The sequence below is a fragment of the Mchenga conophoros genome, linkage group LG4 (genome assembly GCF_057382185.1).
Source record: "Mchenga conophoros isolate Kocher_MC1m ecotype Shallow Benthic linkage group LG4, M_conophoros_male_GT1.1, whole genome shotgun sequence".
Classification (NCBI taxonomy): Eukaryota; Metazoa; Chordata; class Actinopteri; order Cichliformes; family Cichlidae; genus Mchenga; species Mchenga conophoros.
In genome coordinates, this window is record NC_140529.1 from 17022148 (window position 1) to 17037384 (window position 15237).

General features: G+C 42.7%; 1 protein-coding gene across 1 annotated transcript; it reads left to right on the forward strand.

Moving 5' to 3' along the window:
- The first annotated feature begins 2870 nt into the window (after window positions 1-2870).
- Window positions 2871-3726, forward strand: socs1a (suppressor of cytokine signaling 1a). Its single transcript, XM_085270723.1, has one exon. It carries the CDS (start codon window positions 2928-2930, stop codon window positions 3576-3578), a length of 651 nt encoding a protein of 216 aa, XP_085126849.1. The 5' UTR covers window positions 2871-2927; the 3' UTR covers window positions 3579-3726.
- Window positions 3727-15237: the final 11511 nt, after the last annotated feature.

Here is a 15237-nt window from a genome sequence, read left to right on the forward strand (position 1 = left end):
TGGAGTTGAGGGGACAGAGACGAGACAAAAGATGCAAAGCTTATCATGGATGTGAAGCTCAAGAGCTCACAGACAGAGTTGGGACATATTTAGAACTATTACTTCTGCTCGTGCAAGCACCAGGCTGATCAGACTTGTCCTGTTATAAAAAGAAACACGCTCACACTCCTCACACAGTCTGCCTCTGCTATCATATGCCTAACCGTGTGCATGTTCCTGCCCCTTTAAGTAATTCACATCAGCTGATCTCCAGCCTTTTCCTTAACTTTCAGTTTACTCGTTTTCAGCCTGACAAAAATGACCTGCTGAGGACCAGTATCTCTCTCTGTAATGTGATACTGAGTATCAACAGCTGCCACCAATAGTTTCATTTCTCTATGTCTGGCAAAACTGTACTGAGAGACTTGAATGCTCGCAGCTGTACGAGCAGAAAAGTAAATTTGCCCTCTTTGTTGTTCTTCACGCTGCAACGCTACTTCTTTAGAAACTAAGCAGAAGTGACCTCACTGACCACTTTGTCATTTGTGATACAAGCCAAGCCGAGAAGTCCTCATTCCAGATAAAGCATCGATGAAGTACTTTATCCGCGGTAACAAGAAATCTGGGAATTCTTGAGTTCAATCGGGCATCAAATGAAATTCAAATTTATTGCCAGATTTCTCTGAAAACATGCTCCACGTTACAGGAAACGCAGGAAGAAATGCACCTCGAGAAAAACACTAAAGCAAGGTTTTCTTTAGGATTCAAACACGAATGAAGCGCCACAGCTGGCTGCTGCTGCCTCCACGCCATGTTACACTTGAAGACTCACACACAGACACGGGCACACACTCGATTGCTGTTTCACACACTTATTGTGAAACAAATGGCAGGCATAGTACCCTTTTCTGAGAAGTACTACACCTCACATAATCTCATTGGACAATCAGATTTGAATATTCAAGATAAGACATAAAAAAGCCACCACGAGACTCCAGTTAAAGATAATTATTAACTTTAATACAACCACTAGCTATCTGAAGATCTGATGACTACATATAACTACTCACCTTAGCTGCAAGGAAGTGAAGTTCTGCAAGAAAAACAGTGAAATTACTGGAAGGATGTCATGCTGTGCACATTTCTGCAATGAATTACCCCCAAATGTAAAGACCCTGCAGAAAAGAGCCAAATACAAACAACAGAGAGTTACATCTGCAGCATAAGCATGACTAATTTACAAGCCCAGACCTGTTTTGCTAAATGTGCATGTATGTTTTCTTTTTAACATTATTTCTGCAAAAAGATGTGCAAATTTGCACTTCTTCGACATGTTAGGACACAGGAATGCTACATGTCATCTTTCGCCATTAGTATTTGATGGAAAGGGAGATGCTTATCAACCTGCAGGGGCAAAGTTACAAAGAAAAACAAAACAAAAGGACTGATCCTGATTGTTGATGCCATCTCTGAACATGAACCGGCATGCATGTTTAGGCAAACAAATCTGAATTTACATCATTTGAATTTTTTTTTTTCAAAAAAAAATATATAATTAAGAAAAACTACAAAAACTACAACCCCTAATGACGAAGTCAATCTAAACACCAACAAAAACTGCTCCCATTACTCGAATATACCACCTCTTTCTGTAAACGTCCTGCTGTCATGTGGCTTTGCGGTTTTTGTTTTTTTTTTAATTCTTGAAATTTCAGTTCAAAGAAGTGAAAGAGTAAGCTAGCGATCGTCCTCTCTTAGTTTCACTTTCGTTTCTAGGAAAGGAGGAGGAGGAGGCGGAGGCGGAGCAAAGCCTGTTAAAAAGCCTGTGAACTGTTTACCAGGCTTCACACACACAATCTAACGGCTGGAGCTCCAAGCCCAGAAGGTGTAAAGGTTAACCCCAAATGCAACTGTGCACCCTGCATCCTGACAACCGAGGGATTATTTGCAAGGAATTCTGCTCTTTGCCATCACAGCTTTCGCACTTTGGGATTACAGACCATACGGATCCTTAAACCGCTACATCAGTCAGAACAAAACGGTGAGCCTTTATTTCTCTCCATATATATATTAAGAAAAGAAAAAAGAAAAAAATGATATATTTGGTTGGGATGCTTTTGGGGGGTGGAAAATGGCGATGGAGAATCGTAGCTGCTTTTGTTTTATGGGAAAACAGCGTTCAGAAAAATGTTAAACCATGGATCAGGCTCAGGTTTCTCTGAGCGCAGTCTGGCTGAAGTGAACGGTCAAGTATTCGTCTGAACGGCTTCAACATGCGATCGTTAAGAGTAAACGGCCGGATATCAGCACAGGTCGTCACCAGTGTTAATCATTACTCTTTCCTTGAATTTAGCTCAACTTGGTGGCGCAAGTTTTTTTTTCTTTTCCTTTTAGATCATTCGCGTTAAAGAAGGAAGGAAAATACCATTAATCACACACAGGATACTGTTGATTTTTTATGTATAGCTTATAAGAACAGGATGCTTTAAAGAAATCAAGTCAATGCATTTTAGTGTAAATATTTTATCTGAATTCTTAGTTATATGATGCTTAAGTCATTACAGAAGAAGCAGTAAAATACTTTTGTGTGTGTGTGTGTGTGTGTGTGTGTGTGTGTGTGTGTGTGTGTGTGTGGAGGGGGGGGGGGGGCATACGGATTGTACAGTAGTCTGGCTGTGGCAACCATCACTGTCGATTTTATGCCGGCTTAACCGCAGATCCAAGTCATAACAAAGCTGAACTGCTCAGTGGAAACTACAAGGCGTTTCTCGTCTATCTGCGCTCTTTGTGCTTTGAGAAGTCTGGGTTTTTTTCAAAGCTGCTGTGAAAGTGATGCTAGCCTCAGTTGTGAGTGAAAAAGTCAATGACCTTTCTGTCTGTTTGTCTCTCAGGATGTCAGTGTGGTGGTTAGAGATGGGAGAGGGTCTGGGGCCTCTCTCCCCTGTAGGATGGTAGCCGACGGCACGGTCGAAGGCCATGACAAGACCCGCTTGTCAAGCTTGTCGTCATCATCATCATCCTCATCCTTGTCTTCCTCCTCCTCCTCAACACTTCGCACCGAAGTGGAGCAGCTTCAGCGTCAAGCCAATCAACACCGTAGAACGCCCTCCGTCTATCTGACTCACTTTCCGACGTTCACCTGCAAGGAGGACTGCAGAATCATCACAGACACAGCATCCAAGCTCGAGCGCTGCGGCTTCTACTGGGGTCCCCTGGGAGTGGAGGACGCTCACCGCATGCTTCGGGACGCCCCGCTGGGCAGCTTCCTCATCCGTGATAGCCGTCAGAAAGACGTCTTCTTCACGCTGTCCTACCACGCCAAGACGGGACCGGTCAGCGTGCGCATTGACTACAAGCGCCAGAAGTTCTCACTAGCGGGCAACCTGCGGTCTTTCCAAACACTCTTTGCCCTCTTGGAGCATTACATCAATTCTCCTAAGAAGAGCTTGAGCGTCCCTTACAGGAAATGGGAACCGACGCTGCAGGAGCTGTGCAGGAAGCGCATCTTGGAGCTGTGTGGAGGGGCAAGCCAGGTTCCAGAGCTGCCGCTCACACATGTCGCCCAAGACTTTCTGTTGGAATTCCCTTACAAACTGTAACCAGCTTACCATACAAACTGTTGACAGTATTATTTATAATTTCAAGAAGGTCGCCCTTACCAAGTAACAGCAAGGGATTGGTAAAGCCTGTCTGCGACTCAGTGGAGATTGAGACTGCTGTGATATGGTTACAGGGAAAACCCTTTGAGCTGAAAAGCTCCCAAATGCTCGAAAAGGGAGAACACGTTAGCAGTCGAGTGCAGACAGCCTCCAGCTGGAGTGGGTTTGTGGCTGACATTTCAACATATATTACCTCTAGAGACTCAACTCCCAGTTTCACATGGACAGAGCACCTGTTGCTCTTGAGGAAGTATGAAAAGTTGGGATGTGCTGCATTAAAAGAAAACTACAGACACAACAGAGCTATTTTAGAGATGAAAGAACCGGTGGGCTCGCCTGTGAATGCCGCCGTTCCACTGGAAACTGTAGTCCAACATAAATATTATCCAAGGACGTTAAGAGAGCGGACATTTAGACGCATGGAGGGATGGCGGAGGGTACTGTTGCCATGCCACAAGGGAGATATATTTTTGTAGCAGGTTTAAATACTCTAATAATGTGGAATGTTTACATCACACATGAATGTCAATCAGCACTGACTCTCGAACTGTCATCTGTCTCATTCTTGAAAACCCAACGGAGGATGTCAGTGTCGAAGACAGGCCTCAAACACATGTACTGTAACTCTTAGCTCTCCTGTCTCCCTCACAAAGCTCACATGTGAGAGTTTCGTGACTGAATTGAACATATTTTTTTAACATGTCTTATTATTCTATTTTAAATAAAGTATTTAAACTCACTGCGATAGTTATGTTTTACTTTTTAACTTTTCCTGTCATTCCGCACTGACTTGTGGGACACACACACACACACACACACACACACACACACACACACACACACACACACCCTCACATTACAGACAGACAGACAGACACGAGGAAATGGGGAAGGTTATTGTACAGTATACCGTCACTTGGTGATTCATCTCGGTAGGGCAAAGTGACAGGTGGGTGGGGTTACTTTGGTAGTAAATGGACTGTTACGCTTAGATACAGACACACTTACCAGAATCAGGGGGAGAGGTGACACGTAATGAATTGTGTGTGTGTGTGTGTGTGTTGCTTTTTCAATCTAATTTGGACCCAGTACAGATTAAAATGCTCTCAAGAGGAAGTGGGAAATTTTTGGGGTTAGTGGTTAGACAGATACATGATAGATCAAGGTCAGGCTTCGAGTTATGAGAAATAAACTTTGAGTAGGGTAGGAAATGCATTAATCGTATGTTAATGAACACAGTGAGTTGAAGTAATAAAAGAAATCAGGTGATAACAGTGAAGACAAACTAAACAACAGAAGCACTAACTTAGAGACTTGCTTTCCAGTCAAAGCTGGGTTTGTCTTTTCTTTTGATATAATCAGTGCAGCAACAGCAGGTGGCACATCTGGCTGAGTGCGACTCACATGACTGGAATGTGTGCGTATTTTTTTAAAGGAAGTTAGCATTCACACTTCATTGTTACTACCACGCTGCCCTAAAATGAACTAAGGGGTGTGACTAATACCTGATGATAGTAATGCAACTGTGACTTTACACATACTTAAATAAAGCTGTAGAAGTAGCAGTAGGAGCAGCTCTAACTGAGCGGCCTCAGCCAATAGTTAAGGGACTTCCGTCTGAACCCACAACCAGACTTTTTAGACCTCAGTATGAATGGATTTAAAAGTCCTTGTTTTCCTGTTTACATGTTGAGTATCCGGCTTGTGAAGACATTCACAGACTGCCAAACACCAATGAATCTTTACAAGTGTGAGTGTACGCAGTGTGAACAGTTCACAGCTACCTGGCAATGGACTAAAGTATTGGGCCGTGCCACTTAATCTTTGGAGTCACATGTTTTCTGTCCCTTTGCTACAAGTGAATAAAGTCAGTCACCTAGAAATGTGGTTTGCCTTTACAAAGATTTGTGAAAGCCCCAAAGCTCACTAAAATAGAGTGTGGTGTTGTAATAGTAAGCCATTGCTGCGGCAACCTTTGGGGCATGGATTCCTATGGCTCAGCAGCTCTCGTGGACACAATGGCTCAGTACTTTTGGCCTACCTTCTTTTGTCCTACCTTCCAGCCTTCCAAGGCTTTTTCCTGTTGGCATGTGTACTGCTTAAAGGAAATCTGATGTAGTAGTAGAGAATGCTATGATGGTATCCGCTGGTTTACTCTTTGGTTTTTACAGAAATCAAAGTGAGGTGGAAGTAGAGCAGGTGATCTACTAACTGGAAGGTTGGTGGTTTGGCCTGGTTGGCTACTGGCGGCTCCAGTCTGCACGCCAAAGTATCGTTGGTGAAGAAACTGAAGCCCAGGTTGGTCTCTGATGTGTTCATCGAAGTGTGAATGTGTGTGACTCTCAGATAGAAAGCACTTAGGTGTGGAAAAAGTGCGTGTATTAATGGGTGAATGAGGTATGTTGTATAAAGTGCTTTGACTGCTGAAGCAGAGTAGAAAAGCAGTATATAAGAATCAGTCCATTTCCATTTACAGATATAAAATAGAGGACGTTCACAAGTGACCGTATTAGTTGGTGTCAATTGTATACTGTCATATTGCTAATTACTGAAAGAACCAGGCTAGGTGTTAGCCCCCCAGGTGCCAGTTTCCCAGCTGATTAAGCCTTTCCTTTTCCTTCCTAAAGTCTGATTTCATGTAAACTGATGTTGCTTTTGTACATGTAAAACTGCAAATGCAGACTGTGTGGGAACTGTGATCTACATGTGACTCCAAAAAAGGTTTATCGCCTAAGAGCATCACAATTTGGCTGAATTTAGCAGTTTCATGACATTTGTGAGAGCAGTGTGTCACTGTTTCACACTGTGTGGAGCACATTTCATTTCTGCGCTGACGTTGTCAGCTTACCTAAACTCCTATCCTTTCCTCACAGCTAACCAAAACTCCAACGCTGAAAACCAAACCTTACCAATAAAGCTCTGTGTTCTTTAGGGGAATTTTTTTTGAGTCTAGACAATTGAAGCCACACACACACACACAAACAAACATAAAACAATGAGTCATACTGAATATAATACTCACAGTTGATTCAAGTAAACTTGACTAGTTTGAGGATATAATTACCTCAGCTTGAGGAAGAGGAACACACACCAAGTCATAGAGTGGATTATGAGTAACGATAATGATTGTAATGCCTTTGCTTATATAGGCGCTATCAGTCATCCATTCTTATAAAGACTTATCTTAAAATTATATTTGATATTGACATTTGAGCGCAGGCTGTATCTCGTGGAGTGGGGAGGGAGTTGAAGGCTGGTGACGAGTGAGTCACACAGTAGCGCAGTTTCACTCTGAAGCGTCTTGGTTTTAAGGACATTCCTGACTATTTTGAGAAGTGAAAGGTGAAGTGAGGTGTTCTGCAACTATGTGCTTATCAGCTGATTTCTGTGGAATCCTCCGCGTGGAGTTTTCTGTCCTTTACTTGCACGCGCTTCTACAGAAATCAATTGACAATCAATGCCCAAGGGGAGAGAGAGAGAGAAAGGGACGCTCAGAATGAGGCTGGCGGAGAAGCGTAAAAAGAGGAGGTGTTGCATGACGTTCAGTATGAATGCGACGCTCCATTTTCAGAACTGTGATTCTGCTGTACTTTTAATCGGAGGGTTCTGATGAAAGAGATCCTCCCATCATCGCAGGACATGACTGCTTCTGCGGTGGAGGCTATTAGCCCCCTTTTAGCTTCCAGGCAGGCTGCTGGAGAGCCTCGCTGCTTGCTTGAGTTTTCTTGGACGAGTCTTTCCTGTTACTTCTTGTTGAGAAGTGATGAAAAAACAGATTTCCCTGAAAAATCATTAGTCATCCATTTCCTGTTTTCCATTTCCTTCTTCCAGTTCTTGTTAGTGGGGATATTTCACAATGAACAATGTGGTGATGGCAGATCTGTGGAAGTGCTGGTCATCAGACAACCACAACAAGCTTCAGAACTGACTTTGCCAAAAGTGAAGAGGCTCTTCACTGAACCAATCTTCTTATCATTTCACAGATGACCACATTGTACAAACAGCTTTCTGGTCATTTTTTCAAAGAAGTAACTAAGGAGCAGAAGAGGAAGGGTCTCACACTGAATTGACGACACCAATCCTGACACTAGCTATAGCTACGCTCCACTGCTCTATGAATCACATGAGTCTGGTGAAAGCTGCAACCAGACTGGTTGGAGGAGGTAGAAGCGGTTTTTCTAGTTTTTGCTTCATACGTGGGAAAAATATGTTCAATGCTAATGACTAAATAGTTCCCAGCTAAAGCATTTCCAGACTTCTCTCATGAAAGACGAGGAACGCACACACAAAAGATTACATTTTTTCTCTAGACAATCACATTTGATCTGATTCCGTTGTTGGATTCAAGACATATGACTTTCACGAGAATAGCAGGTACAGTAGTAGCAGTAGCAGTTGAAAGAGTAGTAGGACAAATTTATATTATATATCCATATCATATCACTGTAAACCAACACAGTGACCTAAACAACCTACTAACCAAAGCTAACCAAATAAAGCAATCAAGATGTGATTGCAGTGCAGACTTTTAGCTTTAATGAATAGGGGTTTAACAAAGGTGCTAAGATCATTTTAAATCCTCCCTTGATGTCATATAGCTGAATCTGAGTACACTTCAGAATTCATCAGCACTCACATCTTCAATTAGTTGTTTCTCTCTTACTCTAGACTTTCCCCACAAATAAATCTCGGTTTCATGTGTCAAGAACTAAGCAGGCAAGTCTAATCTGGCCATCATGTTCTTGAGTGTACTGATATTCAAAGTATCTTCTCTCGCAAGATCTTCACAATCTAATGTAAAGATACCAAATGCAAGTTCAGAACTTGAAATCAACATCAGGTCTTTTACCCACTTAATATGTCATTGAACAACGAGGAAACAGGTCTCACCTGTAACTGCGATTCAGTCTATCGATCAATAAAATTCCATTAAATTCAATTTGTAAATGAGTTCTGTGTAGGAGTTAATTGCTGTAACTCCTAAGCAGTTCATACAAAACAAAACGAAGACCCTTGAAGTAAAGCTGAACATCTGAGACAAAATGTCAATAAAGTGTCCAAACGTGTAAGGATCCAACTGCGTATGTATTGAACAAACAGACAGTTCCATGCTTAATTATCCTTCACTAAGCATATTTTACTAAATACTTAACCTATGACCTACATTGTGGGTGGTTGCAACTAATAACTCATGATAGTAAGGATACCTCATAGAGCCTCGTAACTAGTAGTAGGATTATGCAGTATAACACAGAGGGACATAAGAATGTGCCAGCAAAAGACAGAAAACCATCGACCCCTTCACTTTGTGACCAATTCAGTAAAAAGGACTGGATATTACAGTCCTGCATTGCTGTAAATGGAGAAAATCTTGAGGGATGGCTGTTATGAGGAAAGGCAGCCCAGACACTTTACCAGTTTGGGACACATCGTCAGTAGTGGACCTTGGATTCATCGGGTGTTTTGGCCATTATCACTAGATACCCTCATCCAAGGAGGCCTGACATGATCTGAATTTCTGATTCATCTATTCATGCCTGCCCTCAGATAAATGAAACAGGCAAAAAAAAAAAGAGTATATTTAAGGTTTTCCCCTTAAAATAAAGCTCAGAATTAAAAACTTTCTATATAAGAGAAAATCGCATGAGGTGCTTGTTATCTTTGTATTATTATGCAGAGACGTCACAGAGATTTAAATGGCGCATCATTCACTGCTTTGTGTACTCATTGAGAAAATTTTGAATTACCGACACTTACAAGGAACTTGACATTGTGCAGTTACCAGAACAATTTCAGATCCTTGAGTCACAGAATAGCAATTTATGTTTATGCTTTGGCCTCCCCCAACCTCCCCCCGACACCCACACATACCCACACACACTTGGTTTTGAAATGAATTTGTGCGTGTCTTGAAAAGCGTCAAAGAGGCACACTTTGACTTCATTCCATGATTTATCATATCAGAAATACCTGACTGTCATCCATTTACAGCCTGTAGTTAGCATGAGTGTGTTTACCAGAAAAGGTCATAGGGTACTTTGGCCAGAACAACACCTTAACTAACTTAGCCTCATCATAAGGTAACAAAATCTGCCTTCTAGGTCTCCTAATATGTTACAGTGTCGTGTTAAAGTCTTGAGCCTACACTCGTTTCTCTATTTGATTAATTAAAACATGTGCAAAGATAAATGGAAATGCAATATATAAGGCAAAGACAGAGTTAGCATGACTGCCTTTATTCTTCAACATAGTCTGATCTCTCTTAGGCAGCTTTTTCGTCTTTTCTTTAAGTAGTCTTCAGGAATAGTTCTCCAGGCTTCTTGAAGGCCATTCAAAGCTCTTTCTTGGATGTTGGCTTCCTTTTGTTCTGTTCTCTATCAAGATGATCCCACACTGCTCCAATGATGTTGAGGTCCACGCTCTGGTGAGGCCAGTCCATAACTGATAGTGTTCCACTGTGTGTTTTTCTATCCAGATATATTCAATGGACAGTGTGTTTGGGAAAATAATCAAGATGGAAAGTAAAGCATTGATCAGCTTTGACAACATCCCCAACATGAGTGTCTGAAATGTACGCCTAAACCTTGACAGAGCTTCCCTTGCGTTTATGGATGGCTGTAGACACTCACTGTTATCCCTCTCTCTTGAACTGATATCAGTGATGATTTAAACCAAAAATTTGTCATTGGATTTGTCATGACATGACTTTCGGATACTGTTCCTCTTCTGTAGATAGGCTTGATGCTTTTTTGTCCTTCACTTGTCCAATTTCCTCAAATATTTTAAGGACACACTGCACACCATGTTGAGATAGGCCAAGTTTTCACCTAATAACTCTTTGGGAATCACATTGTTGGTGAAAAGTTCTTATTTGATGTCTATCAAACTGTGTCACCTTTAGAATTTTTTTACAGATTAAACTAAAGACATGGAAATTGTTGGGACTTTCCTCTAAAAACGATCAGGTACAAGAGCTGCACTGAAAATGAGTGAAAAAGCAGCCAATGTCCAAAGAAAAAACTTTGAAAGACCTTCAGAAAGTCTAAAGAACAACTGCTGTGATAAGTTATTGCTGATCAGATAAAACAAAAGAAAAAAAATCACATGAAATCTTGTTTCCTTGGAAGCAAAATATAGAGAAATGAGGGGTGACTCAAGACTTTTGCACAGTACTAAATATCACAGTGTAAAAAAAGACATGGTGCGGGTGGGGGGAGTCAGGCGCTGAACCATTTCTTAGCGGAGTGCAGTCACTTCCTGGAATTTGTGCTGTTTGCCTGGTGATACTAAGAGCTAGCCGTTCCCCGTTTCCAGCCTTTGGGCCAAGTTAAGAAAAATGACTTTTGTCTGCTGCACATTGTGGCACACAAGTCTCCTTAAAATATTGTAACTGTTCTACACGTTATACTTAATCCATTTCTACTAAAGCTGCCAAACGCTCAAAGATAACCTCAGTTCAGCTGCACCGTGCACCACGAACAAAACCAGAGCGTAAGTGCACCAGTTATCTTTGATGAACAGCATCATCTTAAAAGTGGCGCATGTGAAGTACGATGCACTTTTAAAGAGAATCATTGTTTCATACATATGAAACACATATGAGTGCACAGACTAATCTCCAATCATCGCAGTCACTGCGGTTAGTACAGAGAAAACACACACACAGAGTGTTGCTGCAGTACCAGGAACCTCTTCACTTTTACGCACACATCACCAGACTTCCCTGAAGAGAGGAACCGCGATAAACAAAAAAAAAGTTGACACGTACAGACCACACAATGACTGAGGGTTCCTGCAGCAGCCACAGGACCATAACATAAGGGTGCGAAGCGTAACGTCATAAGCTCCAGCAGATTACATCTCACATGCACATTCAAGTCAAAAAGCCTCATACTTGGAAACATCCTCATTATATCTGTTAGAACTGCGGAGCGAAAAATGTTTCTTTTTAGAGAAATGACAGACATCCCTGTTGAAGTTTCATAGTGACATCGAGGTGGTTGTTTCACCTCTCTCCTGATGACTCCCCAGATTTTAGGACCAGATTTTGAGGGCCTGATTTCTCAGAAATCGCCATGTTTCAAAACCAAATACATCTGAACTAAAATTGAATCAAATGACAAATCGGCCTTAAAAATATTCTGCGAATTCCTTGTGTGTGTGTGTGTGTTACTTGACACCAAACTCAGTCAGCGGCAGAAAGGAAATGCAACCCAAACATCAGTGGAAATCTTCCCACACTCTCAGAAACACAGAGGAGAACCTCCTCTGCTGTGCTAGAGTATTGAGCTGTGATTCTGTGAAGAGGGGAAAGAAAACCACAAGCAAAAGAAATGAGCACCATCCTCTCTCACTTTCTGTCTGCAAGTAAAACCTGAAGGGCACTCGGAGAGCACAGACCTCGACCAAGGCCAGTAGTCCACTATTGTCATTAGTGGACTGGGCTAAATGCATTTTTTTGTAAAGTGGATGCCCAAAGTGATCAAAAGCCAGACAGGCTTTTTTTTTTTTAGCTTTCTCAAAACAATGTTTCGATTAAGTGCAGTGGAAAAGTACTTTTTAAAAGCCAAAATCCATATGATAATGTGACTTGGTCTAGGGATCATCTGTCAAAGCTGAAAACAGACTGATCCACACACCATATAAAGTTTGTTGTATGGGGGTTTGAACACAAGGTCATGGACTGCCTGGTGATATAAAATGTATTTGTCGTGAACTCTCATACCACTCACACAGAAGTGTAAGTGCTAGCCTTTTTATAGTCTGTAAATATCCATCAATGCGTCAACTTTATTCCACTTATCAGAGTCATGTCTACCAAGTGGACATGCTGGCAGTCTATTGCAGAGCTAGCAAGTCTGAGGATAATCTGAGACATGTTTTCATGAAATCCAACGAAGGGATCTGTGAACTTGCCCTGATTAATTGATTTCAAAGGTACCTCATGTGCTACATTGCTTATGGCACAGAAAACACCATTTAATCAGTTCAACATTTGTAGCAAGAACATGTTATATAAAAAGTGAAGCTAATGCTAAAACGCTCAGCTCAAACAGCCAGTCGGCAGAGGATTTTTTATTAAAGTGACTACCTTTACTTTTAAAACTCGCCTGTTTAAATTTTAATATTGCTTAAAATTATACATAGTTGCAACACTGAGTAACAGGTGAGGGCGGACTTGGCTGCTAGCTGGAAGGTAGGTGTCACCTCAGCTAAACCCTCGTCAAACACAGGCCCAGAGAGTTGCCAGTGACTCCCTGCCAACCACCAGTTGGTAGGGAAAATTTGTAACTCGCAAGTGGTTGGTGAAAGGTTGCTGGAAGTTCCGGGTTGTCGCCAGGTGACAATTGTCCCAAAGCTGGTGCTGTCCAAACTACTACTGTGGTCACCAGTAGCTTGTACGGAAGGCGCTGATTTGTCTGTAAAAACTTACCTATTTACTCTCAGAGCAGTAGTGAAACTTGAACAAGGATGACACAACGTAGGGAAGTATTACTCAAGACCACTTTAAAAAAAAAAACACACACACAAAAACAAAACAAGTCTGGTGCCTGGGATGTGAAATTTAAAGAAATGAGGTGCCATTTGCACAATACTGTAAATTACAGTGTAAAAAAGATCTGGTCATGTGCTGAACCATTTCTTAGCAGTGTGCATGCACTTCCTGGAATGTGCAGTTTTCCAAGTGATAAGTAGAGCTAGCAGTTTCGCCATTACCGGCGTTGTACCAGGTTAATAGAGATGACTTTTTTTCTGCTGTATATTGTGGCACAGAAATCCTTTAAAACGTTAGAAGTCAGTACCTGCCTGTACTTCAAAGTGCTAATTATGATGCATTACTTTAAGCGTTAATGAGACTTAAATGCGTGGGTTTGGAAAGACGGTTTATCTTCAAAGTGCCTTCAAAGGAAAATTTATACCTCAGCACAACTTTTACTTTGAAGGTGAAAGTTCTCCATTTATGTTTTTCATATTTTCACTGCTTGTAGTTTGTAGACAACTCTTCCATCTTCCATGCACGCTACTGGCAAATGGAGCTACTGACCAAACCAACCCCAGGCAGATGTTTGCTGTAACAGTGTGTACCTCTATGCAACCAGTTTTATTCTAGCAACTACCAGCAACCACTTGCCAACTAGTTGTGGAATACACACTTTTCCCTAGCAACTGCTGGTTACCATGGGGTGACTGACCAGTCTGTAGGCCTGTGTGAATGGGGCTTTAGTAATCAATTTTGAGTGACTGCCAGCATCTTACATCTGGGTGGGAAATGCACATTTCTACCCTGCAACTGGAGGTTGCTGGATTGTTGCCGACAGGTCTCTAGGCCTGTGTGACTAGCAACCCGAAGGTGACCTTTCTTTGTGGTGCTCATTGCTTTTAAAGCATCATCATATTCTGCTTATGTGAAATTGGCAGAAGGCTAAGCAGGTTATTCCAGATATCCTCCTCCATAAAACACCTCTTTCCCTCCCTGGGGGAAGCTCCCCCGCTGGCCCCAGGGAGGGGTCACCTGCCCCTCCCTTCCTTCCCTCTCCATCTGCCTCCCTCTTCCCGCTCCACCACAACCACCCACACATGCAGGGCCTTGGAGTAGGGGTATGTCACCAGGGTGCAGGGGAGGCTACCCCCTCTGTCCCCCCCCCTCCCTGTCCCCTTCTGGCTGCCTCTGCCTCAATTTTATCCCACAACTTAGACATTCACATTACTCACACTCTCATTACACATACATATAGGATCTTGGGGGTGGGCACGATACACGGAGTCCAAATTACCATCAGGGTGTACACCTCACCCCTGGCGTCGTTGCCCACCTCTCAATTTTAAATACACGTAGACATTGAGGGCTAGCAGGAGGGACCATGCGCTTACCTGCTGCTCTCTGGCAGGTAGCTCCATGCCCTCCTGGGTTTTAAATGCACCTTAGAACACACATGCATCAACACTACATATGAGCGGGCAGAGGGAGGTTTGGAGTCTTCTCTCACCCCCATTCTCTGCGGCCTGTTGGAGCGGGGGGGCTAGGAGTTGGCCGTCCGACTGCGGTCGCGTCACTGCAACTCCCCCTGGCTTCTGCTCCGCGGCTGCTGAGTGAGCCCTCATCTGGGACTCTCCTCAGCTCTTACTGGGACAGTGGCGCGGCTGCCCCTCTGTTGGTCTTCCTTGGTCTCTTGTGTTCTGGGGGCCTCTGGATGTCTGGAGTTTTGATCTCCTCCATACCTGCTTCATACCCTGGAGGACGGGGCTGTGGCCCCCCCACACTCCCTAGCAGATCGTTACATGGAGAAACCTTTGGAATACAAGCATGCTGATCCACACAGGTATGCACACAGGTGTACACACGGGTATTCACAGACGCGGACTACAGCTTTCTTGGCTGCTGCCTCAAAGCACATTGTGCGCTGTCTATCTTGCGTGCTGCACAATATCGTTTATTATTTAGTATCTACTGATATCTACTGCTAGCTAGTTTATTGTGATGGTGCTTTTTTAAATTTTTTATTATGTTGCTCTTTGTTGTTTGCTTTCTCTTCTGTTTTTTTTCTCCATACAGGTGACCCAGGTGTTTTGTTTTGTTTTTTTTCTTTCTTCCCCCCTT